The sequence below is a fragment of the Octodon degus genome, unplaced genomic scaffold (assembly GCF_000260255.1).
Source record: "Octodon degus isolate 3935 unplaced genomic scaffold, OctDeg1.0 scaffold00108, whole genome shotgun sequence".
NCBI classification, from domain to species: Eukaryota; Metazoa; Chordata; class Mammalia; order Rodentia; family Octodontidae; genus Octodon; species Octodon degus.
The window spans coordinates 575280-602701 of NW_004524684.1; the positions used below are offsets into that span (position 1 = coordinate 575280).

General features: G+C 42.7%; 1 protein-coding gene across 1 annotated transcript in view; it reads left to right on the forward strand.

The window, feature by feature from the left end:
• Positions 1-27422, forward strand: part of Reln (reelin) — a 493244-nt gene that overhangs the window by 443817 nt on the left and 22005 nt on the right. Inside the window, exons 47-55 of the mRNA XM_023724314.1 lie at positions 11818-11967; positions 13228-13405; positions 14527-14720; positions 18006-18262; positions 20565-20719; positions 21883-22097; positions 24236-24413; positions 26665-26840; positions 26980-27086. Coding sequence (XP_023580082.1) covers positions 11818-11967; positions 13228-13405; positions 14527-14720; positions 18006-18262; positions 20565-20719; positions 21883-22097; positions 24236-24413; positions 26665-26840; positions 26980-27086 — 1610 coding nt within the window. The remainder of the gene's footprint in view (positions 1-11817; positions 11968-13227; positions 13406-14526; positions 14721-18005; positions 18263-20564; positions 20720-21882; positions 22098-24235; positions 24414-26664; positions 26841-26979; positions 27087-27422) is intronic.

Consider the following 27422-nt stretch of genomic DNA (forward strand, 5'->3'; position numbering starts at 1 on the left):
GAGAGAGAGAGAGAGAGAGAGAGAGAGAGAGAAAGAAAGAAAGAAAGAAAGAAAGAAAGAAAGAAAGAAAGAAAGAAAGAAAGAAAGAAGAAAAATTCTAGGAAGCCAACACAGTGTGTGGAGCAAGAGTTATTATGGTTTGGGCTCATTATTGTTCGGCAGCCTCCCCACGGTTGAAGAATGAATAAATCTTCCCAGCAACTGACCATAAAATTCAGCCATTCATCTAGGACATAACTTTGCTTGGGATTATCATAAATGGGCTGGTTTCGGTTGCTAACAGCCTAGGGCAGCTTTACAATTGCTGGCTCAGAGGTATGAGACTCTATTAACTGTCAGCAGAGTTGCCAAGTTTAAATGAGATACGTGAGATTTTGTTGCTCGTTAAAGGTATTGCCATGCATGAATTATTAAGGCAGTCTTAATAAGTAAAATAGAAAAAACTCCATTAAGGCAGCAGTCTTTTTAAGTCTTTATGAATTCTATGAATTATTACCCAGCTACTTGGCAGCGTTTTGCAAATAAGCGACATTCTAAGATTTACTCCAGCTAGTCATTATCCCCTTGAGTCTTGTACTCCAAGAAAAGTAATTATTTCTCATCTTTTAATCTATCTTTTAATTGTCTCTTCCACATACCCACAAGAATTTTGACCCCTTCAAGTGATATTTGAAAAATCTGATGAGCACCCATCTCCTCCTGGTATCTCCTGTCACCATATTGAAAACAGGAAGTTTGTCTGCTATATTACCCTCAAGGCCTCTGTTGTACAATAGTATTGAAGGTGACACTGCTTGATAACAAAGTCCTTGGGGCAACTCAGAGAGCAATGTGTATGGGCAGAGCCCCAGCCAGGCCCACTTCCTGTCACACTCTGCCATGTGCCATAGATCATTAGGACAGCGCACCAATCCTAGAGCACTTTGCCTCAACCACAACCTAACTCATCCATGCTGTTTCCCCTAATCCATTTACCTTTTTAATATGGCATTTCCTTGTGGTAAGGTAAGTTTACCACCTCCATGTCAGGAAATGTACTGAAAGGTTAACACTTACCTGGACAGGCCACCACTCAGGACTTCAGTTTGTAGCTCTTGACTATAAACAAACGTGGGATGAGGCCAGGGAGATAGCTTGGCAGTCTAAGTGCCTGCCTGGCAAGTGCAAGGTCCCAAGTTCAATCCCCAGTACCACATGTCATTCCAGCCCCGAAACCCCAGGCACACCATGCCAGCCCTAGAAACTGGGCATGGTGGTACATGCCTGTAACCCCAGTGCTAGGGAAACTGAGACAAGAGGATCACTGCAAGCCTGAACTGTGTAGTGAGACCCTATATCCACCCTCCCAAAAAAAAAAAAAAAAAAATATGGGGCTGACCACTTCCGCATATGTGCCAAGCAGGGGTTAGGAGTGACTGTTGTCACGTGACAGGTGAGCCTAGTCTGCTCACCTCAGCACTGCTGACACAGTAGTGGTGAGAGTAAGAAAAATGAAGTTGGTTGGCATCAGTCTGCTCATCAGCCTGAAGTGGGCAGCCCTCGGGATCCAGGATGCACTCATGTAGCCACACATGAAACCAGCATGTTTCAGCTGCTGTGCGCTGGGCCTCAGTAGAGGCTGAACTTACCCCTGCCTCCAGTGAGAGATGGGGTAATTGCTGCAGTAAGTAGAAAATTCAATTGCAGCAGCAGTGAAGAACCCTACATGGGACTCACATGAGGACACGTGACTGAGTCAGGGAGTGCTGCTCGAGCAAAGAGTAACTTAGGTAGGGTGTGCACAGTGAACTGCAGGTAACAAGGTAGAGAGCACAGGGAATGTGTTCCAGGTAAGCATAATGGCCTGTAGTGAGAGGAAGTAGGCACATGTGAGATACTGAACATCCGGGTCAGACAGACAGAGTGGGAAAGAGACATGAGGTGTGAGATGGCGTGAGGCTGTGACAAGAAGGTGCTATCAAAGATCTGAGGACTTCTGCCCATTATAGCAACACTGGAAAACCTATTGAACTGTTCAGAAGTAGGCGTGCATGACCAGATTTGCACTCAGAAACACATATGCTAACTGGAGAACAAGTCAGAAGTAATAGAAGTAGATATAAAGAAGCTAAGTAATAGAAGTAGATATAAAGAAGCTAGAGTGGGCCAAATAGCTCAGCAGATTAAAGCACCTGCCAGCAGGCACAGGGGTCAGGGGTTTGATCCCCAGGCCTACCTTGCCGGCCCTGCCCCAGGGCACACTGAGATGGCAATTGAGACTGGACGTGATGGTGTGTGCCTATAATCCCAGCTCTTAGAAGGCTGTAAACAGGTGAATCACTGCGAGTCCAATCTACTAGTGAGACCCTGAATACCCTGTAGATCCTCCCCCAAAAAAAGAAAAGGGACACTTTCCAAAAGGTAGAAGCATTACTAGTTATAACTCAGATGCTGGTGGTGGACATGAAGGGAAATGGAGAAATTCAAGTGGGACGGAGGCTAGAGAGTTGCCTGGGCTTGCTGTGCCTGGAGGTGGCGGCCGGAGGAAGGGGCACGCTGGACGCAATGCACGGATTTCTGGAGTACAAGGCCAGGTGGATGCTGGTGCTTCCCACTGGGGAGCAAAGACTGAGACTGCTCCTGGCATTGCTATGTTAAAACTGAAATAACTGGGGCAGATAAATTGATCATCTGTATCTCTTGGTGAAGTCAGATCTTCCTAGAAAAAAAATAAGATCTATAAAAACCAAAAGAAAAAGCATCATAGTACAGAAGAGGTTCTGCTTTGTCAGCTCTGTGAGCTCTGCAGCAACCATGTTCATGCCCCTAAGGCTCGGTTTCCTCACCTGGTGGAGGTCCTTTTGACCAAGGAAAAATCTAATCATTGTGCATGGAAATGTTCATGCGTTGTAAAGACTGATAGAAGTATGAATCATTTATAACTGTCAGATAACCTCATAATCACACTTGCTAACTACAGCACAAGTTTGTCATCAGACTTTACCTTTACAACCTTCCTAAGTCCGGCCTTGTTTAGCAAGCATGAGCCCGTGGTGATGCCGTGGCACTGTCTGACTTCTTGTCCTGGATGTGGTCACTGCCTGCTGAGGAAATTGAGAAGTAAACCTGAGAAGCAACTTAAAAATAAGCCTAGCTCCGTAGAAGTTTGAGCTGCACCAAGGAGTAGGCTAGAAATGCTGCAGATGTGGAGAAATGGGAGCAGGTATTGAATGCCAGAGTTACCGAGGGTGTCATGGGAGAGATGGACTTAAAACATGGTTAAAAATTAAGCGGATGGGTAAGAACATTCTAAATCCGGAGAACCGAGTGAACAAAGCAGGGATCTGTGGACTTGAGCCTGGAGAAGCGTAGGAGTGGTAGAGAGCTTGTATCAGGGACACTGTTGGTTGGTAGAATTGGGTTAATTTACAGCAATGTTAAAGCACAGCAGAGAATCTCAGACTCACAGGAAAACTGAACGATGGCATGTTTTAAGCTCAGAATGTTCTTGCATAAATAAAAAAGTTGTCAGGCTCAAGAGGAGGTGGTATGAAGATAAAAGTGCTATGATGATGACCCCTAGATAGGGTAAGGAGGGCTACCTGGGCCGCAGCTGACATAGCGGCCATGAGACACTGACTTACAGAATATTTCTGAGGAAAAAAACTGGTACAACTCAATCACTAGCTTCTCCTCCATTACACACATCGCCAAGCATGAAGCCTGGCAGAAGGGGTATAGCCTTGTGAAAAGGGGTATAGAACTGAAGTTCTACTCAAGGGAGGGTAACAAGCTTTGGAGGCCTGAAGACAGAGGAGCTAGACATTGCTGCTACGCAGTACCTATTCTCCATAAGGGAACTTTGAGAAGGAAAAGAGAGAACTCCCACAGGTAATAGCACAATGAGTAGAACTAGCTAACCAACAAAGGAGGAAACTGGTACAAGGGAACCGAAGGGTCAGAATAACATGGTACCCAGAAGCCAGACAAGAAGGAATTACCTAGCAGGAAGAGCTGGCCTCAGTGATGCAGACTGCAGAGAAGAGTGAGAGAAGAAAAAAAATTGGTAACAAGTTTACTGGATTTTTTTTTCAATTGGAAGATCATCAATGACCTCCAAAGAACCATTTCAGTAAGCTATTAGAAATAAGCACATCCTATCTGAACCACGGTCCATGGACTTAACCAGAATATTAGTGTTCAGTCATTGTTTCTTGCCTAACAGACCATTGTCTTAGGAGAAATAGGAGCAGAAGAAAGCCAAGAGTTCTTGAGAAACCCTAAAAAAATAGGAAGATTCCAAAATCAGTTTCATAGCCCTTAATCTGAATCTGCCCCCTCTTCGCGAACCCAGAACTAAAATAAGAGGTAGCTCAAGTGGCATGCATTGTGAAATGTCACCTGAGAATAAGGGTCAGTGGCAGGTCATGTAACCCAAATCCACTGAGAAAGGGGGTGGGGCGTGGCCACAGGAAGGCTCAGGTGTGACTTGGCTATTTTAAGTCACAGTTGGAAGTTGATCCATTCCTCCTACTAGCCCTAATGACCCAGCTGATCCCTGTCTTTAAAGATTAACTACAACACGTTGAAAGCCATACAGGTTCACCTTTAGCCCAGTTGCTACTTAATGTTTGCAAGAACTTCCAAGTAGGACCAGGGAGATGGCTCAGTAGAATAAGCACTTCCCCGGCAAGCACAAGGGCCTGAGTTCTAATCCTGGGTCCTGCAAAAAAAAAAAAAAAAAAAAAAACTTCCAAGAAAAGGTGGTAGTATAGGAGAGGGCAAGACACAGCAGTGGGACACTGAGCAGAGAGTGGAAGGAGGACTAGGTTTTGGCTGGTGAATGCATTTAGAAAGTGAGGATATTTTTCAGTGATGTTCCCATATACGTAACAGCATACAAAAGCACTTCTAAAAAACCTAAATAACTATGCTTAATATTTACTGGGTTCTTCAAATATCCAGGAGCATTACCAGTATTTTTGAAAGGCTTTTTGCAAGCACTCTCATTACTGAACATCTTGTTTCAAATTTTGCACCAAGCTGAAGTACTAAGGGACTCCTTGTCACCCTCTTAGGCAACATTTTGATACTCAGCATTGCTGCTATTATTTTACCAAATGTTGTATGACCTTTCAGGACCACAGAATATAACAAAATAATTTTGGCTGGGGCCTTTCTTTCTTTCTTTCTTCCTTTGTTTCTTTCTTTTTTTCCAGTACTGGGGATAGAACTCTAGACCTTGCACTTGCCAGGCAGTCATTTATGCTGCTGAGCTATCTCCTGGGCCTCAGGGGCATTCCTTTCAAGCAAATCTATTTTTACCTCCTCTACAATAGAAACTAAAACAAACTCCAGACATTCTGCTTTCCTCCAAGCTTTCTTTCTGAGGTCAGGTGGTAGACCATGCCTTTTAGGCAAAGGCCCCCAGAACAACAGTCGTGGTGTTAAGTTACACGACAGGATGCTGCCTAAAGGCTAATAACCCACTCTGTCCAGGCAGATGTTTTGTTCAAGACTGAGGTAGCTTGACTGCTTTAGGCAATGAGGCCTCATCCTGCCTTCCCACATAGGCTCAATCGCTAAGGCTCCCAACAACCCTGCAGGAAGTTCTTTTGAGGAATGTGTCATTTTGCTTCTAGCAGTCTCCATCCCAAATATGTATTTTGCCCTCTCAAGGCTAAAGAAGCCTGTAAAACTCCTTTCACAACTCCCCGGAGGGATAGTTCTTTATGGCCATTTCTTTTTTTCTTTTCCTTTCTTTTTAAAGAATACAAAATAGTGATAGAAAAAAACAGCATTAGAAATGATACTAGATTTCATTAAACAAAGTAATAATTCAACAATGGCTGCTGTATTACATGATGCTATCTTCAAATTAGTTGTTCAGATTACAAAATACAAACATGTAAGATTCATTTAAAGAAAAAAGACGTTATTAGAAATTAAAAGAGGAAAGAAAAAAATCAGAATAAAAACATTTTGTAAGCATTAACTACTCCTTTCAAAAGACCGGCAGAAATCAACAATTGTCCCAACTATCCTGCATAGATACTTAAATATATCTTTTTCCCTTCTTGCTTTTGTGCTTTTCCTCATCCCAGTTTGTCCTTCCCATTAAACAATTTCTTGCTCTTTCACAGTATCTGTTGTACCTTTTAGATTTTCATTACTCTTCAACATTCTTATACTAGCGAGATAATATGATGTTTGCACATGTGAATCTGATTTATTTCACTTACCAAGATAGTCTCTAGCTGCATCCATGTACCTACAAAAGCCTTGAATTTATCTTTTTTATAGCTGAATAATACTCCATTGGGTAAAAATACCATGTATTTTTTATCTCTCAGTTGATAGGCATTTGGGTCATTTCCAAGATTTAGCTATGACAAATTGCACTGCTATAAACATGGGTGCAAATATATTGCTATGGTATGATGATTTCAGTTCTTTTGGAAAAATACCTAGGAGGTGATAGTTGGCTTGAATGAGACCTCTAATCTTAGCTTTTGGAGGAATCTTCATATTGATTTCCATAATGTTCATACCAGCCTGCACTCTCACCAACAGTGGACAAGGGCTCCTTTCTCCCCTCAGCCTCTCCAGCGTTTGTTATTGGTTGACTTCTTGAAGACAGCCATTCCTTCTGGTGTAAGATGGTACCTCAGCACTGTTTTAATTTGTATCTCTTGAATGACCAATGGTGCTGAACACTTTTTCATGTTTGCCATTTGTATCTCTTCATTTGTGGCATGTATATTCACCTCAGATGCCCGTTTTTGGATTGGGTCTTTGAATTTTGGAGGTCTGATTTTTCTTTTTATTCTTTGTATGTTCTAGATAGGACTCCTTTGTCTGACAGACAGTCTGCTATACTTGTTTCCTACTTTGTGGGTTTGGTTTGTTTTTTTGTTTTTTTTTGGGGGGGGGGTGTTTGTTGGTTGGTTTTTGGTGTTTTGTTTTGTTTTGTTTTGTTTTGTTTTGTTTGCAGAACTACTCTACTGTGCTATCTCCCCGGCCCTGGGTTTTCTTTTTACTCTGTTGGTGACTTCTTTTGACATGAAAAAGCTTTTCGAAAAGATAAGATCCCACCTGCTGATTCTCCAGGCTTTATCATGTGTTGCTGTTGTTGTCCAAATGCTATCAGAGAATTGAGATTTAGCTGTATTCTCCCCATTGATATATCTAGATTATCAAAACTGCCTTAATAGTTAAACATAAGTCAGTCTCTATGGGAACTATATTTTATAAATTATGGGAAATTTCTTGTATTTGATGGATGGTCCAACATCTTTGATGCTTTCAATGGGATTACTTAGAATACCACAGTTTTTATTATAATAGGTAACTAATCACAATAGAAAATTATTGATAATTATAATTAATATTTTACATGAAAGTGATAGCCACTCCTTTTCATTTGTAACTCTCAAAATGTTTACTGTGATTTTAAAGGAACTATACATTATTTTTGGTTCAGATATTTTTCTTTTTAAAATCCAGATATGCAAATTAAAGAGAACAGTTTACCAAGGCCCCATGTCCTTCTTAGGGGCTTTGACACTGACCGAGCATGACCAAATGGCTTCATAAATGGCTCCTCTTCTTCCTTCTTCCCTAGATTTCACATCATTTCAGCTGTAAGTATTCTTGTATCACTTGAAGAGAGGACTTTTTAAACAGCAAATCTGTGATACTGTTGTCATGCCTAAAGATGGTTAATATATTTCTCAATACTTATTCAATATTCAAACTTCCCTAGCTCACCAAATGTATCATAGGTTTTTTTTTTCAAATCAGTATATAAATCAGTATAACTGATTGAAATGTCTTTAAAATCTCCTTTAATGTCTAGATCTCTCTACCTCCCTTTCATAGATTGGGACTAAGACACAGAGAGATTATTTGATTTCCCCAGTGTCAAAGTTAGTGGTTAGAAGGGATTATTTGTTCTCTGTCAAGAGAAAAGTTATTTGTGGTGACTCATGGAAATTCTTTTGCTAACTCTGACTTTGTAGAGGTTTGATGATCTTGAAAGTTTTACTTAATGGAAAGAGTAAAGTGAATCAAGAGATCCTTGCTCCATCTCAGTTTTGTTACAAACCCATGTGTGTGACTTATATAAGTAAGTGAAAAACTAGACCTCGCCTCCTCCATTGAAGTGTGAGAGTCAGAGTAGATTTTTTTAAGCCTAGATGTTTTATGCACCTCTTAGGAACTAAGAAAATGCCAGGGAAGACCTGAGAAGGTTAAACAATTATGGATATATGTATGTCTTAGTTACTTGTCTAGTTGCTGAGACAAAATACCCGACATCCATAAGTTAAAGGAGAAGAGGTTTATTTTAGCCCACACTTTGCACAGGTTTCAGTCTGTAGTCAGCTGGCCTGAAGGTGGTCTGGCAGAGGAGAAACAGGCCAGAGCAGGGTAGGCAGGCAGTGGCGAAGCCACAGCAGCAAGCCGCAAGTGATGAGCCTGCCTTCTTTCTGTCCCTTTTCATTCCATCCAGGCTACCACCCAGAGTGGACCTTCCCATTATACACATCCAGAACTGTGCTAAACCAACGGTACACTGATTTAGTGCCACACATCTCTAATCCCAGGAGCACGCATCCTAGATCCAGTCAGCTCCGAAAAGCCCTGCCTATGAGTGCAGGAGGCTTTGGGAAGACATCTAGATGCAAGCCATAGCATGTGTGCTTCCTCTGAGAGGGGCTTGATGATGAAGAGGAGGAGGAAGGGGAGGAGGAGGAGGCTGGAGGTGGGAGGAGGAGGGCTGCGTAGGTAGGCAGAATCCTCCTGAAATAAAGCGCAGAAACAAAGACTCTGAGATGTGCCCCACGATCTAGTGAAAGTGGCAGGGAAAGGTGACCAGGGAGACCAGTGATGGCACCACGCTGCTGGTGGCAGTGCACTAACTTCCCAGCAGCAGGCGTTTGTTAAGCAACATTGACGTAGCGCGTGCTGTGTGCTGTACTTGGGCAGGAAACAGTGCAATTGCAGGAAAGCAGCAAAGGGAGAGATTCCAGGGATGTGCAAAAGTGAGAAATCGGCTCCGACTGTTTCCTCCGCCCCCAGAAGCAGCAGCTGGTGGTAGCTATCGTTACAAGGACTCTTCGGGATAAGTGATGACACCTGCCAAGGGATGTGCTCAGACACTCGAGGTCTTGGTGAACAGGAGCTAATTAATTTCCACAATACCCTCGTGAGCCAGGCAGTAGTGTTTTCCTAGTTCTACAGAGGAGGTGATGCCAGCTCCTACATGTAAGTGGCGTGGCCCCTTCATGTGGGCAAGGGTAGGACATCTTATGCAGAGGCCCAGAGGCTCCGTTCAGCTTTTAGACTCTTGTTTTTAACTTACATTCTAGTTGTTCTCCTTAGTGAAAGTGTTTCGCCTTCTTACTGAATATTAGATAACATATATGTACTTGTTTTGTGGGCCCACTATTCCTTGAGTGTAAAATGAGCACATTTGAAAAGGGGCCTTACAAATCATCAAATTTGACTTCTTTGTTACGTTTGTTAAGTGACCCACCAGGCACGTAGAAGTCTCCGGTGCCAGAGTACAAATTAGAGCCTTCCTTCCAGGGCCAGCTCTGACTTAGCACGGGCTTCACTCGGCCTCCTGCTGCATCCTTTTCTGTGGAGCTCAGAGAGCTGCACAGACTGAAAATGCAGGGTTGGAACTCTCCAGACAGCCTGTCAAGCCCAACAATGCATCTGGCTCTTAAATCCTCTGCGGCACCTCTCTGTGCGTCCGTTGCCCAGACTGTGATCAAACGCAACTAGAGATCAGAAAGCCACCCCTGCTGGACAGCCCAGGCCGCCTCTTGGCCCGCAGCAGCCATCAGGTCACCACCCCCGTGCCCGTCCCATCCCCACGCACCCTCTCCCCACCCCCACCCCTCGCCAGGCCCTGCCTGTCCATCGTACAAGACGCTTCCGATTTGGCTTTTTCTCAACATCTTTATTTCTTTCAACTTAATATTCTTTCAATAAATACTTATAAACTCACAACTATAAAATGACATAATCTACATAAAAATATGTGCTTCAGATTCAGAGTGATAAGTACTTTGGTGCAATGTGTATATGATATTAGAGGGATAAAGGAAGTTTATTACTTGTTTCTTGTCTATAAGCATTGAGAATACAAAACAAAGTTCCCTAATAGAAAAGAGATGTTCCTTAAAGAAATATGAAGATGCTCCATTCTGTTCTGAGTCCTACAGTGGAAAAGAAATACAGAATATGTAAATGCTGGCTAGGCATCAGAGTGCAAGAAGGTAGGGCCCGGCAAGTGAGGCGTGCGCCAGCGCTGCTTGCGAGGTGCTGCTGCGGGTCAACAGACGCTGGGCGCTGAAAGCTGTGGAGCGCTGAGTTGCACCGCTGGTGCGCAGCTGGAGGACATCGCCGCCCTGTGGAGCGGGAGAATGGCGGCAATGGCCGCACCTAAGGGGACACCAGGTCCCCATCCCCAGGGAGCTCTGCTCCGCGCTGGGTGCTGTGACAGCATGATGCCCAGCAGAAAGGAGCCCACGCTGGCTGTCGTGTAACTTAGTGTCGATGCAGCCGGAAGCAACTGGAGACAGCCTGAGGCAGAGGGCGGCTCTGCTGCAGGGACATGGGGAGCCAGGCTGCAAGGACAGTTCGCCTTGTGCCCAAGTGCTAGGCAGATGCATAGCAGGCTGAGCGATCAATTGTCCAGAAGGAACACCTTAGTGCCAGCCTGGTTCTTTTCTGCTTTTCTAAACTTTCCATAAACATTTGAAGTTAGAAAACACAGGATCCTTGCTGCTGTTTGGCCTCTTTCTCCTGCCTAATGCATGCATTCCTCAGTCCAGAGATTACCTATAAAACCCGTATGGATAGGTATCACAGAAGATGTCCCCTCCCGGGTTTTCCATGTTCACTTTAGGGCTGGGGAGATAGCTCAGTAGACTAAGTGCCTGCCTGGCAAGTGCAATGTCCTGAGTTCAATCCCTGGTACCCAAAAAAAAAAAAAAAAAAAAAAAATTCCATGTTCACTTCGCTGAACTTCGAGTATTGCTTGGATTTTACTGCCATCTAGCGGCTGAACACGTGGATGTTCATTTATGACACTGGTTTTACTTGTATCGCTTTTAAATCAACATAAAATAAGCCTGGTTTTCTTTATTTTCCTCTCTCTTTGTACAGTTAACTTGGGCTTCATTTACCCTTCTTTTATACCGACCCTGTCTCTAAGGCTTTTATAACCTGGGAATGCCTCAGGACTGCTGCGTGAGATGGACCAGTGTGTCCCCTGCACAGAAGGGTCCGGCCTTCGGGAGTGAGAGGAGGCTGAGATCCAGCCCAAGTTCTGTTCCCAAGTTGAATGCAGAGAGGCCACAGCTCCTCGGAGACAGGCTTTCCTTCCAGGATTAATTGTACAAGTTAGCAACAGCCCTGGTGTCGCTCCACTGTGGTTCCCACACAAAACACAGTGTCCCATTGTTCCTTTGAGGATTCTAGCTTTAGCATGCATTTTGGCATCTGAACTATTCCTCCAAGGCTCAAAAAGATCATGGGGCCAAGACATGGGCCAAGAATGAACCTGCCTCAGTGCACTTGATTTGGGCTTGGTAACCAGTTTTGCCTAGGACAGTGGTGGTGAACTTATGAGCCAGCACATTGTTATCATTGAAAGTTCTAGAAGGGTTGCCGTCACTGGCCTGGGATGTCGCAATCGTGATGGTTACTTTCAGCTTGGGGGCGGGAATATTTGTGCTTTTGTATTTCTCTTCTTAGTGTACTGGTTCGAACATGCTGGAGCACATTCTCTTTCCCACTGCATCCTTCACTGTAATTCTCCTCTCTTCCAAGGTCCCAGGCCACTCGTTTCCGTTGGCATCAACCAGCTCCTTTCGACAAGCAGCAGACCTGGGCGATAGATAACGTCTACATCGGGGACGGCTGTGTAGACCTCTGTAGCGGCCACGGCAGGTGCAGCCAGGGAAACTGTATGTAAGTACATTTTTTTTCTTCCCTTTGTCAAAAGCTCCTGATTCACATTCCAGCTAGGAGGTTTGTCTGAAACAGGCTTTTGAATCACTCCCAGGCTGCCTTAAGTCACACACTTTTCCTGAAATACGATTTTGAGCTAACGGTGGTGTTGGTGGGTAGCTGTGTCATCACTCTTGCTTAGAGACCAGCAACTGGACAACAGCTGCCTTGTCAGGAAAGCGAAGGCATAATTGACTCTATTTTATTTCCTTCTGTGTTTCTGTGATACACTTGAGCCTTGAAAAAGACATATGAAGAGGTTCAGGAGTTCAGTACAGCCTGAACAAAAATAATACATCCTACGAATTTTTCTCACTCAGCCCTGAATATGTGTAATGATACACTTTTGTCACTGGTATTCTCACATTGTTTGCATAACGAAGTATACAAATGTCTGGACAATTTACCAGGCATTTTTGGTGGAAACATCTGGTATATCATTCACACAGAGTCTTAGCATCTTGAGAAAAATCTAAATGGAGTATGTGTATGAACTTGCTTAGAAGCATGCATGCACATGCACACGTATGTATACTTGTGCACTGTAGGCTTTTGTGTTTTGTTTTCAGAGAATGTGCTGCTTGATGGGGTAATATGACTGAAGATGCCATTTGAAAGTTCCTAGTCGCTTCTCTGCTAATCTCCATGCCCCTGAGAAGTCTTTCCTTTGCTTAGCGATTACAGCTCACCCCCAGTGTGGCCCTAGAGCCCTGGGGCCTCCCAGTCCCTGTTTGTTCGCATCCCTTTCCATCCTGACCAGGACAGTTTGTCCTTTGGTCAGAGATGGCAGTTACCGAGTCCAACACACCTTCTGCTCTTTGGAACATGGTCTATTGTATTCTGAGTTAACCAAAACCTCTGTTCAAGAGACCAGTTTCCTGAGGACACAGCAGCTTAGCTCAGCAGCTGCAGCTGTTTGCCAGCCATCCAGACCTGCGTCACGGAGAGACTAAGCTGCAATCAATTCTTTAAAGTTGCATCTTTCTTGCCACCTACACCCCCAAATCCAGGCTTTAGGAAAAGCTAGAGGCTGTTGATTCACAGCTTATTTATATTCTACAACACTATTAAGAAGAGAAGGTGGAGGCTGGCAAGCGGTGTGCAAGTCAGTAACCTTTCATCATTGTGGACTAGGAGAAGGAGTCGGCTGTACTAGCAGGGAACACGCTTGGGGGGGCCTTGTTTGATGTTGGCTTTGCCTTTCTCTTTCTCCACACCCAGCTGTGACAAGCAGTGGGGCGGCCTGTACTGTGATGAACCTGAGACCTCGCTTCCAACCCAACTCAAAGACAACTTCAATCGCGCTCCCTCCAACCAGAACTGGCTGACCGTCAATGGGGGGAAGTTGAGTACTGTGTGTGGAGCGGTGGCTTCAGGGCTGGCTCTGCACTTCAGCGGGGTAAGGGCTGGACTGCTGCTTATTCATCCTCTAAGTTGCTCCCTAAGTGTTGGGTCTTTTCCAAAGTTTAATGGCAAACAAGATGCAGAATTAGTTACTCCAAATTCTCATCCCTGACCTGAACCTGCAACCTTGCACAAATCAGAACACATAGTACACGTCCTGTATTTCCTACCACAGATCAGCTGAGATACTTTTCCTCTACGTATTTTGTGAGTGGCAATCACGATGTCAGGAACCTTCTGTGAGACATTTTGCAATTGCTCCAATTTCCTGCCAAAGATAACTCTGTTAAAATTACAATTTCTGCAATAACATGACTAGATAGGCAAATTAATTTTTTAATGATTACAAATCTACAATCAACTCAATTCCTTACTTTGCCCTGTGTTTCCACTGGTATCAGTAAAGTGTACCACTTCTGCTCAGGCTTTTAGCCCAAGTACAGCAAGCAGGCATCATGTATAGATTTTCATAATCGTCAGTACTAGGAGTTCCATGCCTAGGCTATTCTTTCTAGCTTAGGAAGAACTGTAAGTGGCCAAGATTTGCACGTGTGTTTAACTACCAAACACCTATTATCAATACTGAACTAATATAGATGACATTAAACTCTGCTAAAAATGGTCTAAATAAAGCACATTGCAACTAGCTCTAATTATAAGTAAATTATCTGAAATTTGTATCTGTAGTCATTGTAAAACATATTTAAATAGTCCTCTTGTATACCATTGCATTAATAACTGGTACAATGCCAACCAATAACTGGGAATAATAGAAGCAGAAGACAGTTACTTTAGTTCTATCTTTAATCTTGCTTTTAATGCCATATATAAATATACATATATAGAAAGTACCCTTAGATTATGAGACACTCCCCCCCCCATAAGTCTTGAACACTGAAATTTCAAAGTTCAGCAAACATTCTCTGAGTTCCTGCTCTCCAGGGAATGCCATGCGGAGAGCTAGCATAGTAGGAATGCTAAGAAAGTCGCTGCGGTGACGTCACCCAAATTGTGTTACCAAAAGATATTGCAAGGGTGGAAACCAGGGAAAGCCTACACCCTGCAGTCACAATTCCTTATCACTGCTTTTGTTTTCACTCTGTTTCTTTGCCTTAGGGTTGTAGTCGACTATTAGTCACTGTGGACCTAAACCTCACAAATGCCGAGTTCATCCAATTTTACTTCATGTATGGATGCCTGATTTCGCCCAACAATCGCAACCAAGGAGTTCTCTTGGAATATTCTGTGAATGGAGGCATCACCTGGAACTTGCTAATGGAAATTTTCTATGATCAGTACAGTAAACCTGGGTTTGTATTTTGTTTTATCTCCAATAACTTGGCGGTCATGCCAAAATGCATGGTGAGGCTACCAGCTCTCAGTCTCAAGAGACGGAGGGGATTTCTCCATCAGAACTAGTAGAGGATGCCCATCATGACAGGAGGAAATGTCTCTGGTTTGGAAAAGTAACTAGTTTGTGTTTTTATTTTAAGAACAGCAAGTTCTCACATCTCAGTATAAAATAGAATATGCCATCACAATGCGAGAGTAAATCAACCCAGTGCAAAAACCCATAGGAATTAATGAGTATATAATCACTAATTTCAACAGTAGGATTGGCCAGCGAGACAGCTCAGTGGACCTAGTGCCTGCTTAGGCAAGCATAGGGACAGGGGTTCCATCGCTGGCACCACATGTCGTGCCAGCCCCGCCCTCCAGTGCACGGAGCCTGCCACTGAGCTGGGGCATGGTGGTGCATGCATACGATCCCAGCGCTGGAGGCTCGCTGCAAGTCCGAGCTGCGTAGTGAAACCCCGTGCCAAATACATTTTTTAAAAAGTGGGAAAAATGGAAACAGAAATATTTACTTCTATAAAGTAGAAATAAATAGAAATATTCATGTATACACTATCGCCCAGTTTTAGAGAATTATGAGCTAGAGAACAAGGAAAGGCAATAAGACATAAATTCCTTAAGCCTAGATTCCATTTTAAAACACTTCTTTAAAAGCCTTGGCAATATGTATGTAAAAGTAGATGTATATTCTAGAAGGGCCAAAAGCAATGAGTGCGGCCAGTTATGGAAAGTCAAAGAGGTATGAAAGAGGAAGAGAACATATTCACTTAAGTGGGAAGAGGGGAAGTGAGAAAAGAAGGGAACATAAGGGCAAAGAAGAGACACATGGCCCAGGGCAAGGAACAGAGAGACTCTTAGCACATGACAAGGCACAGGCTAAACGTGGAGTGACGCCTGCTAACAGCCACACATAGTCCCATTCTCAGTCCTAGAATCTACCCCATGCCACGCTTCAGTGCAGGGAAGGCTGGACTTGTCTTTGTCCTGAGCAGCTAGCATCTCCGTAAAGAGATGAGCTCCTCGTGTGAGGGAAGAAAGGGAGTGCGGTAATTGAAGAAAGACCAGCAGTCTGCTACAAGCAAATTTTTAACTTGTAATTGCATTGAAGTTGAAAATCCATGAAGGAATCCAAGTTAAGTGCTACACAATGTAACAGTGTAGAAAATGCTCACTTATTAATAGGAGAGAATGCACCGGCTGAATTTATAAGGGCACTCGAGTACAAACACCTAAGCAGCACTGAAGAAGGAGAGGAAGGAGTTGTGTTTCTGCAGGGTAAAGCACATCTGTTTAATGTGCTTTATTTTTCCAAAGGAGAAACAAATTGGCTGAAATGGAAGCAGTGGTCATCATTTATTTAAGCTTTCAAGAAGCCTGTGATAACTTTCTACCCAAAGATTTTGGAAATATGGTTGAGGATTTATAGTTGTAAGATTAATTTGTAAGAAAGACTCAAAAGTGCCTGGTGGTGCACGCCTATGAAGCACCAGGGAGGCTGAGGCAGGAGGATTGCTACAAGCTTGAGGCCAGCCTCAGCACACTGTGGAGTGAGGGGGATGTGGTGAGCTTCCAAGCTGGAAGGCTGAGGAAGTGAGCTTCGGAGAAGACCTGGCTGGAAGTCTGATAGTTTCCCAGCCACCAGTGACAACATGGGAGAGGGGGCAGGATTTGTGGACTACACCTCCTTCCCTGACCCATTAGGCTGTCACAGTGCCAAGAGCACACAATGATCCCATAATTCACAATAGCATTTGAAATCTAAGTGTTAGAAACTCAGTTAAAAGTTTCCCGGCTTAGAATGGGTCTCTGTTGGCCCCCATCTGGAATATATCCTATGCTTCTGGGCACCATGACTGTCAGAAAGACGTGGGAGAGAAGAGGGAAGGGACAATGAAATCCAGAACAGATACAATGCCAGTATGCAACCTCTTCCGCGTAAAGGCCTGCGTTCAGGTGTCCATCGGGGAAGCCTGTCTAGCAGTGCTAGGAAACCACCCTGGATGTTAAAGGTAGATTAGCAGAAATTGACACCTGGCAGTGTGGTGGTGCACACCTGTAATCCCAGCACTGGGGAGGCTGAGGCAGGAGGATCACTGAGCGTTCAAGGCCACCCTCCAGACTGCGTAGTGAGTTCAAGACCAGCCTGAATTACATAGCAAGACTCTGTCTCAATCTCATGGCATAAGCACTTGCCTGGCAAGCACAAAGTCCTGAATTCGATCCCCAGTACGAAAAAAAGAAAGAAAGACTCTATCTCAAAAAAAAAATTTTTTTAATTTTAAAAGGTGATGCCTTACATAGAGGTTAGTAAACCTAAGAAAACTATTCTCCCCAACAGAGATAAGTTGTGAATATAAATTCAAAACAGCTTGATAGGGCTGGGGAGATAGCCCAGCGGTCTAAGCTCCTGCCTGGCAAATGCAAGGACCCAGTTTTGATCTCCAGTACCGCATGCCATGCTGGCCCCGGAACCCGAGGTGTGGTGGCATATGCCTGTAATCCCAATGCTGGGGAGGCTGAGACAGGAGAATCAGCAGGAGTCTAAGCTGCATAGCAAGACCCTGTACCAAATAAATAAAAGACTTTTTTTAATGAAAAAAAAATCTTGATGTGTTCCTGGGTGGTAATGCATAATTTTGATTAAGGGATAGCTTCAACCCTATCTCTAGCTTATCAGAAGTCCATGTTGGGGCACAGATGCAGGATTGTGTCTCTCCTTGGTGACCAAGTCCCGGAGTGTGTGCTGGGCTCGTTTCTCACGCCGTATGTCCTAGTGTAGTGTTCTCAGTAAAGCACATTAAAAGCACTGCCCACACTCGGACTACCAATAGTGTGCCTGGCGGCTCAGGCCGGCTGCCCCAGGCTCCTGCCAGGTGTAGCATCATATCCGGGCTAGTGGCTGGTACTCGGAGGATGAGAGTGAAAACAAGGTGCCAAAAGAAAGACGCAGAAGAAACCAACTACCGGGTGACAGAAAGAGTCAGCGTGGCTCACGCCTCCCGAGTGCTCCTGCTCAGGGGACAGTCGGAGCAGGTGACACTCTCAGAAGCTTGCAGCCACTCACACACATTCTGCTCCCCAAGCAGCAACTTTGCACAGCCAGGCCAGGTCATCGTGGCTTTTGAAGATTCTTTCACCGACAGTCCTCCCCTCACCTCTTGTGTTCCCTGCGTCCTATCTTGGGTTGCAGCTCACAGGAAATAGCCAAGGGTTTCACCTCCACCGTCATTCTCTTACAGATTTGTGAATATCCTCCTTCCTCCTGATGCCAAAGAGGTTGCCACTCGCTTCCGCTGGTGGCAGCCCAGACACGACGGCCTGGACCAGAACGACTGGGCCATCGACAATGTCCTCATCGCAGGCTCTGCTGACCAGAGGACCGTCATGCTGGACACGTTCAGCAGCGCGCCAGTGCCGCAGCACGAGCGCCCCCCGGCCGACGCGGGGCCCGTGGGCAGGATCGCCTTGGACACGTTCCTGGAGGACAAGACCGAAGGTGAGCGGGACACATGTACGCCCTTAAAATGCCCTGCCGTGCGGGCCTCCACGTGTGGATGTATTCTCTGAGGAAGTCTAGTAAGATCCACTCTCGTAGATCTGATTTATGACTGCTAAGCAGCTCCTCTACTTTTCCCTGGTAATTATTTACATAACTGAGTTTACAATCATAGAATAGTTTAAACACTATTTCTGTACGAATCAAAGCTAATACAGACTGATTGTTCAAGTACCCAAAATACTGATTTTTTACTTTAGGCTTGGTTGGTAATACATAGTTGCAGGAACAAATTTTCTGGCTCCTGGGTTGTAAGAGTAGTGTTCCTGTAAACTGGAACATTTACGGAGGTAGCTTCTGAGGTTGCACAAGAGATTGATGAGTTAGCTGGTTTACCCACTTTCACCAGATTGCAGAGTTCTAGCATAAAGTGAAATGCGTACCATAGAACACCGGCTCAAGGTATCCTTTTTGGAATTCAAATTTCTGTGTGTTTTGACTCTGAGTCCTATAACTGAGATGTAGGATTTAAACATGGCTCCAAATTCCTGAGAGTGGAGACAGACAATGGTGTCGCAGCAGCCACTTGGATCGCAGAGATAAGCTGCTTGTGCTGTAGACACATGACTGGCTCAAAGTCGAACACATTATGGGTAAAGGCCGAATCACAGAGAAAGGGCTCACTCTCTTCTCTGGGTCTCCGCAGCCGCCCACTGGGGCTGGCCCTGAGCCTCCAGGGGCCTCCGCTCCTGGCCACTGTAAATGCTGGGCTCCCCAGGACACATTCAGAAAAGCACTGGGAGATGGAAGCACAGTGCTGGGCATAAAAATCATGACGTAAAAACACTTCTTCCAGAAGGGGAAGGAACTGCAGGGGAGGTGTGTATGCTTGGGGGAGAGAGAGACTCGAGCAGCACACAGGATATGCTCTGCACTGATCTGTCCAGCCTCACACTGAAAGTCTTCTTTAGACTCTTCCAAATCTGTTCCTTCAGTACTTTTTGGGGTTTTTTATGTTTTGAGTACATTTTCTCAGTATTACTTTTGAACTTGTTTAGAAGAGGAGTCAAATTTATTTGAGATTCTTTTTCATAATATGCACTTAAATATTCGTTATGTAAATACTGAAACATTCAAAAAATTACTGTTGTAAATTTATGACAGCACCATTTTATAGATAATCTGGGTCTCATAAATAATATCTTTATGATACTATACTTTAACTTTTCCCAAATTAAATACAAGCTCACAGCTCCAGGCTTAAACTTGTATGCTTTGGAAGGGGATTTTGGTTAAGCAATAGTAGACGTGTAGATGGCATCCCATGGTTATTAAAATTGTGAATTTTTGATCTGGCTTTTAATTAAGCAGTAACAGGACAGTTCAGGACTTAAAGATAGTCTTTTATGGCAAACTGCACAATGGGCATTTTAACCATTCTCAACTAATTTCTGAAGTCATTTCTTCATCTAATTAAGTAGACTGGCTTGTAAGATCTTGAGAAGGGGAAACAGGGAATCACTTCTCTGAGTATAAAGTTTCTGTTGTATAAAATGAATAGTTTCTAAATATCTGCTATACAACAGAGTACCTACAGTTAAGAATATATCATGTACTTCAATATACATATAGGCTAGATTTCATACTAAATGTTCTTACCCCTCTACAACACACACACACACACACACACACACACACACGTGCACACAAATTCTGAAGGTGATAGATATGCTTAGTATTCTGGTTACAGTGATGGAGCTGCAGGTGTGTGTATGTGTCTCAGCTCACCAACATGTATATATTAGATGTGTACAGTGATTGAAGATCAGTTATAATTCAATAAATCTAAAGAAAAATTTTATTACCAACTTGACTACCCAGATGCTACCAGAATTTGAGTTAAAATAGCCAATGCTCTTCCCGATTATTACTAAAATGTCTTCCTCTTCTTTAGATGCTGCTTAAAAAGCTGAAGTTCTGTCGGAAATTATGAAGTGATAATAATTTTCCTTCTAATTTTCGCTTCCAACTCATACAGTAGATAAATTCTTTCTCCCAAGAGTACACTATTAATCTCTGTGTGTGTGTGTGTGTGTGTGTGTGTGCGCGCGCGCGCTGGAGAAGGGCAGTGTGTGTCTCAATCATCCCAGTATCCATGCTGCTAAAATGAAATGCTTGGGCGGGTGTGGGCTATATGCAGGAGGATTTCTGCTTAGAATAATTTATATCTTGCTGAAGGTGAACATTTGCTTGAAGTATTTTAGTTCTAAAGTTGACTCAAGAGTTTTGTCTTTTTTTAAAGTGAATGAGCACTGGCTGTTTCATGATGACTGCACCGTGGAAAGATTCTGTGACTCCCCTGACGGGGTCATGATCTGTGGCAGTCATGATGGACGAGAGCTGTACGCAGTGACCCATGACCTGACCCCCACGGAAGGCTGGATTATGCAGTTCAAGGTGAAGCTCACTGTCTTGGTTTCATAAATAAGGATCACATACAGTAACAACATAGTCAACTGAAAAGTTACAGAGGCAAACAACATCTAAGATTTCACTGGCTTAATATATACTTTGAAAATTTTAAATATCAAATTACTTATATTGTTTAATCATTAAAAGTATTTTACTTCTGAGCTCTATCACAATGAAGTATTCATAAGAGTAAATGTGTTTCTGCTCAAAATTAAATATTAATAGGGTAAGACGTTGGCAATAAACATGTGAGATACTGGTCCCAAGTCCCTGTCTTATATCACTGCATAACTCAGAAAACTGTTTAAGAGGATACTGAAGCTACAAAATTTTCTAATTTAAGCCAATCAGGCTGGCACATGCCTATAATCCAAGCACTCGAGAGGCTGAGGCAGGAAGATCACTTTGAATTTGAAACAATCCTGCGCTACAAAGTGAGCTCAAGGCTGCCTGAACTGCATAGCAAGACCCTGTCTCAAAACACACCAAAAAAAGTTCTAATTTTTATAAGGACATTTGGACATTCTGGAGATTAAAAAAAATAAATCATTAGGAAGAATTCATACCAACATCCTCTTTGGCTGATATTTTATATCAACCAATTTATTTTGCCTGTGTAAAACCCACTGTGTTCACAAAAGAAGGCACAGTATGGCTAGCTGTGTTGACAAAGGGTGCTGCAGCTGGTTAAAGGTACCTTCTATTATCACTTCATTGCATCTTACTTATAGATGAAAGTGATTTATTGAGAGTCATAAATTGAATGACAAAATAATAAAATTGGTAAAGCAGTTAGCAATCCTTCTTGCTCATACATCCTGCCAAGCTGAAGCGCCAGAATATTAACAGAGCAATTTGTAAGAGTGAGCCAAGGCCTTCCAAGGCAACCAGCCAGCATGGCAGAAGCACCAGCGTCAGCTTCTCTCCAAACCCACTGCACAATATATTTGGCACTTTTTCTAATTCGTCACCTTGGGCAACCGTATCAACTCCCTTCCACTGTCCATCAGCAGAGCAAATAATAAACCTGGACTTGCAGGATGCTGTTTATCAAGTGACCAGCCTCTTTTTTACTGCCAATTCTTCAGAGCAGAAACATGTGATATGGTTTTAATGTCTTGACCATCTTGATTTTTTCTGTTCATTAGATCTCTGTTGGATGCACAGTGTCTGAAAAAATTGCCCAGAATCAAATTCATGTGCAGTATTCTACTGACTTCGGTGTCAGCTGGAGTTATCTGGTCCCCCAGTGCTTACCTGCTGACCCAAAATGCTCCGGAAGTGTTTCTCAGCCATCTGTGTTCTTTCCAACCAAAGGGTGGAAAAGGATCACCTACCCACTTCCTGAAAGCTTGGTGGGAAAGTAAGTAGAAAATTAAAATAAAGCCTGGATCCAACATGCAGAAGACAAGGACACTGTTATCAAATCTGAAATTGTGTGTAATTGTGGGTAAAGTGTTGGTTCTCTTCCTCCCTGATGCTAAGGGTTCTCTAATTCATGACTTGTATGATGAGCCAACTCTAGGAGACCTCAAGTTGCAATCCACAGAATTTTCTTTAGAATACAAAAAGGTTTTTGGCAGGCCTTTCCATCTTCCACACCGCGGTGTTATCAAGTGGGAACAGAACAGCAGTGACAATCTTGGAGCCAGACAAAAAGTGCATGCTATCTTCCTGTCATCCATCAGACACTTATACTTTCCAAATTCTAGACAGAGTGAGGAGAAAATCCTGACTCATACAACTGGTGCAAGTCCTAAGTTTTCATGTTCTTTGTACAAGTATGGCTTATAGGTTTCATTTTTCTCTTCTCGAGGCATTATATGCTACACCTGCAGTGAAAAGCAATTAGACAGGAGCAGTGGTGAGCTAAGGCGATTATACCATGCTCTGCAAAGTGGGTGGCTACGTTAATATTAATTCCAAAAGCTTGCCCTTCTACTGTAAAATTAAGAAAAGAGATGCATTAAGCAAAAGTGACAGGTGCACCTCTAGTGAATTAATCAATTAGTCTGAGTAGATGAAAAGCCTTATGAAGTAGATTATGATATATGACTAGAACACCAAGTATTTTAATAGGGCATCTACACAGTTTTTTCCAGTGTCCTACAGATATCACTACTGTACAACAACTCACAATTTGGGACACTGGATCTAAAAGGCTTAGCCAATTAACATGCTGGGAAACAATCCGAATGTTTTTAGCTGCAGACGACAAAAACCCAATTCGAATTGGCTCAGTGAAAAAGGAAATAGATTCTGTCTAGAATGAAAGAATCCAAAGACAAGTGCACTCTCGAACTGGTTAATCTGCAAGTTCTATGACATGTTTAAGGGCACTGTTTTTTCTTTTGTTTTCTTTTCTTTCTTTCCTTTTTTTTTTTTCAGAACCAGGGATTGAATTCAGGCCTTTGCGCTTGCCAGGGAAGTGCTTATTCCACTGAGCCATCTCCCTGGCCCCAGCACTGTTTTTTCTGACTCCCCTATTTCCTACAATACTCATTTATCAACTCTGCCATTGAACATAAGATGGCAACAGAACATTCGAGCACAATGCTTCTCACCTGTGCCCAGCGGCAAAGAGAAGGAGTGGCCAGCATAAGCACTTCTTGCATGTATCAGTATAAATTAGCCCATTTCTAAGACAATCAGTACTTAGAACTATTCTGACAGTGATTATCTTGTGTGGATGACCTAGGGTGAAATGCTTCCTGGGAAGCCAGCACAACCCCCATGATGCACTTGTTTGCCCTTCCCATTCTGACTCTGTCTTCTAAATAATTAGATACAACTTATGTCGAGGCAAATGCAGATGTACAATGCTCATAAAACAAGGCATAGAATATGTTTATTGTCCCACAGTTTCTCCATGCACTCTGTATTCTTCAAACCAAAATTATATACTTTGTTTTAATATATAATAAATTATAAGTCCTTTTTTCCCCAGAAAATAGTAAAGAACAATAATGCAATTAAAAATCTCAGGGAAATTATTTTTTAATATAGCCTTTGGAAATTGTTTTCTAATTAGCGCAGTTACTCTGAGACTGCTGGTGATCTTCAGGGAATTCAGAAGTTGCTGTCTCCCAGCCACCTGAGGACTGTGGGTGTGGAGCTGTCTTCATCAAAGACCTTGCTCAGCTTCGGTGCAATTTCAGAAATGTGATTAGAGAACCAAAATTGCCTCCTAACCACTAGCCTCCAGTTCATAAGAAACCTGACTTGCGAAAGTGTCCAGTTTGTATTTTAAAATATCCTATTGCTTGAAATATTCTGTTGGTTTTCATCTTGTTTACAGAATTTGCTCAGGTCTTATAAAATTCAGATAAAATCAATTTTTCTGTCCCAACTCTATGTGTAGAACCATACCGGTGGTAGGACGCATTTATTAACTAATTTCTTAAATGTTGCATCTCTTCAGCCCTGAATACACAAACAGCAAAATGGGCCTGAATAAAACTCATCATGTCTTTCATTCTTTTGTTTTTGCTTTGTCAACAGTCCAGTGAGGTTTCGCTTCTATCAGAAGTACTCAGATATGCAGTGGGCAATCGATAACTTCTACCTGGGCCCCGGATGCTTGGACAACTGCCGGGGTCATGGTGATTGCTTAAAGGAACAGTGTATCTGTGATCCGGGCTACTCTGGGCCCAACTGCTACTTGACCCATACTCTGAAGGTAAGGGTGCAGGGGGTGGAGCTTTGCCCACTGTACAGGCTGTGCCTAGGGACCACCTCATTAGATGGGACTGGCAATCTGTAAGAAGATTCTTCAAGTCTCCTAGGAAATAAACCCTTTGGATACAAACGAAGAAAACAAAAATAAGCCTTAGGTTTCATAAACTCAAGAATATTTGCATCAAATTCCAGTACAGTTTGAGAAATTCATAGACTAAGCAAGGCTTTATGGATTAAAGAATATAATAATTTCCATTGTCTTTATTTTCTAAAGTAGACTTAAAGTCAGTATAAAGCCTGTTAACCTACTTTTCTTCAACTGATGCATTATTTAAAGAAGGATATTGTTATTGCTGCTATAAAATAAAGCAAATAATTGAGTATACTGTCACATAAGACTACGTTTTTAGGGCCAGCCAGATACCTCAGCAGATTAAAGCACCTGCTGAAGCAGACACAGGGGCTAGGGTTCGATCCCTGGTATGCTGTGCCAGCCCTGCCTTCAGGTGAGCTGAGACAGATTGAGACTGTGTGTGGTTGCACGTGCCTGTAATCCCAGAGCTTGGGAGGCTGAAAACAGTAGGATCACTGAGTCTGATCTGTGTAGTTAGACCCTACAGACCCTGTACTAAATACATTAAAAAAGAAAAGCATAAAGCATTATTGAATTCCAACAAATGAATACTGAATGATGTAAACAAAACCTGTTCTGTCATTTTTGTTTTCTTCAAAACTTTGGAATTAACAGTGTTAAAAATGAGTTTGAAACAATGCCCACTTACAGATTCATAAGCCATACGAAATAAACTTAACTCTAGTTTGTTCCATGAACATTGAGCTTTCATTACTATTCCACAGTTGGGTAAGAAATTACACAAATCTACATTATTATGACTCAAATCCTGCTCACAACAGTTTATATCTTCAAACATGCATTTCTTCAGACTCAGTTTCTTATGTATAAACCTTCATTTATAAGCACTGTAGTTATTTGCTCAGTCAGTGAAGTAAAGTAAGATTGACATGGGACCAGATGCATTTATGGACTCAGTTATGACCCAAATATGAGAAAAAGAGGATCCACTTAAGCCACATGGACAGCAAGGAGGTGCCAGTCCTGAAGAACTGAATAAGTAACATTTTTCTGTATACGGTTACAGCAACTGCAGCTGCAACAAACAATTTCCATTGTATATTTTCATCATTTAAAAATGTATGCCCCAAAAATGAAGTAAAATTTTCAAATATCTCAACCTAATTCAAAATATATTGAGGACAACATGGTCTTATTATGAACAGAATGGATAGGAGAATTAAAATACTGACAACACTATGGGAAATAAGTACATTTTACATAAGGGGTAGCCATGACACTTTGGTACTTTTATGCACCCTCTTTGTTGTTGTTTGTTGTGTTTTGTTTTTGTTTCATTTGCGGTACCAGGGATTGAACTCAGGACCCTGCGCTTGCCAGACAAGTGCTTATTCTACTGAGCTATCTCCCTGACCCCTATCTACCCTCTTTGGAAAGCAGACCATTCCTCCTTGTTGATTCTTCTTAGTTAAAAGGATAAACTAGAGGTCAGGAAAAACATTTTATTCTAGATTTTGAATATTTCTCCTATTATCCTGTAACTTTGCTATGATGAACTCATATGAAACATAGATGGACTTCCTCCTAATCCTAAAGCTTATTTTCTTTTAACTTCAAACAGAAAGCTTTGGTTTCAGATGTTCCTTGCCAGCCACAAACACATCCTAGACTGAAGGCTCTGCTCGCCCAGTCTCCACTGTGGGTAGCCTCACTCCAGGACAACTGATCAGGGAATGTGGGGAAAAATTAAAAGTCTGCTCATATCTTATACCTTCAGAATATTTTGTGCATGTTCAATAATAGAGTAACACATGGAACCTTTATATGATATATAAATAAGTAACTCTTTGGAAGTTTATGCTTAAGTAATTTTTTTACAAATAGAACTGTCACTATAGCCTACAATTATTTAATTTTTAACATTTCCTCTAGGCCTTAAATTCTAATTATTAAGCATAATTTAAGCAGTTTAAATGATCTTCTGTGTATGACACAAAAGAAAACTGTGCAATATCCTAGTGCCTTTTTAAAATACCTTTGGAAAAACACTGAAAGTAGCTTTTTATTTTAGGTTTGATAACTGCATTATCTTTAGTACCCTAGTACTCATAGTTGCATGAAATTTTTATTCTTAATCCCAACCATTTCTTTTGGCCAGACGTTCCTGAAGGAGCGTTTTGACAGTGAGGAAATCAAGCCTGACTTGTGGATGTCCTTAGAAGGTGGAAGCACTTGCACGGAGTGTGGGATTCTTGCCGAGGACACCGCTCTCTATTTCGGGGGGTCCACTGTGAGACAAGCTATTACTCAAGATTTGGATCTCAGAGGTGCAAAGTAAGTCATTTTTTTCATTATCTTGACTTCACTGTAGCAAGTTGGCCCCAAGGCAAGGGATACAGATGTGGGAGAAAATGTTACCCAGGACTTGAGTTCTCATTCATTCTTCTGATAGGAAGTATGTGCTTGTGCTTAGATTCCTGCAGTACTGGGGACGCATCGGTAGTGAGAACAACATGACCTCTTGCCATAGGCCTGTCTGCCGGAAGGAAGGTGTACTGTTGGACTACTCTACAAACGGAGGTGAGAGCCACACCTGGGAGCGGATCCCAGGTGCCATCCGACACACAAGATGCAGCTGTAATGTGCTGTTGACAATGCAAATTTCAGGCATCATGAGGAAAGAGCTATGCCTCTTGTCTGGATTGCATGTTCCACATCTGTCACTTTGGTGATCACCCAAAAATGAATGGAAGAGAAATCACATTACAAAGTAAACTCCAAACTTTATGACTAGACAAAATACCCTTTATGCATCCATTTGATTATGAATGATATAGTTAATATATTTTGTATAATTTTCTAAGTAAAAGATCATGCTTAAAACATTTTAAAGCATTTGAAAAGTTTTGTATCAAC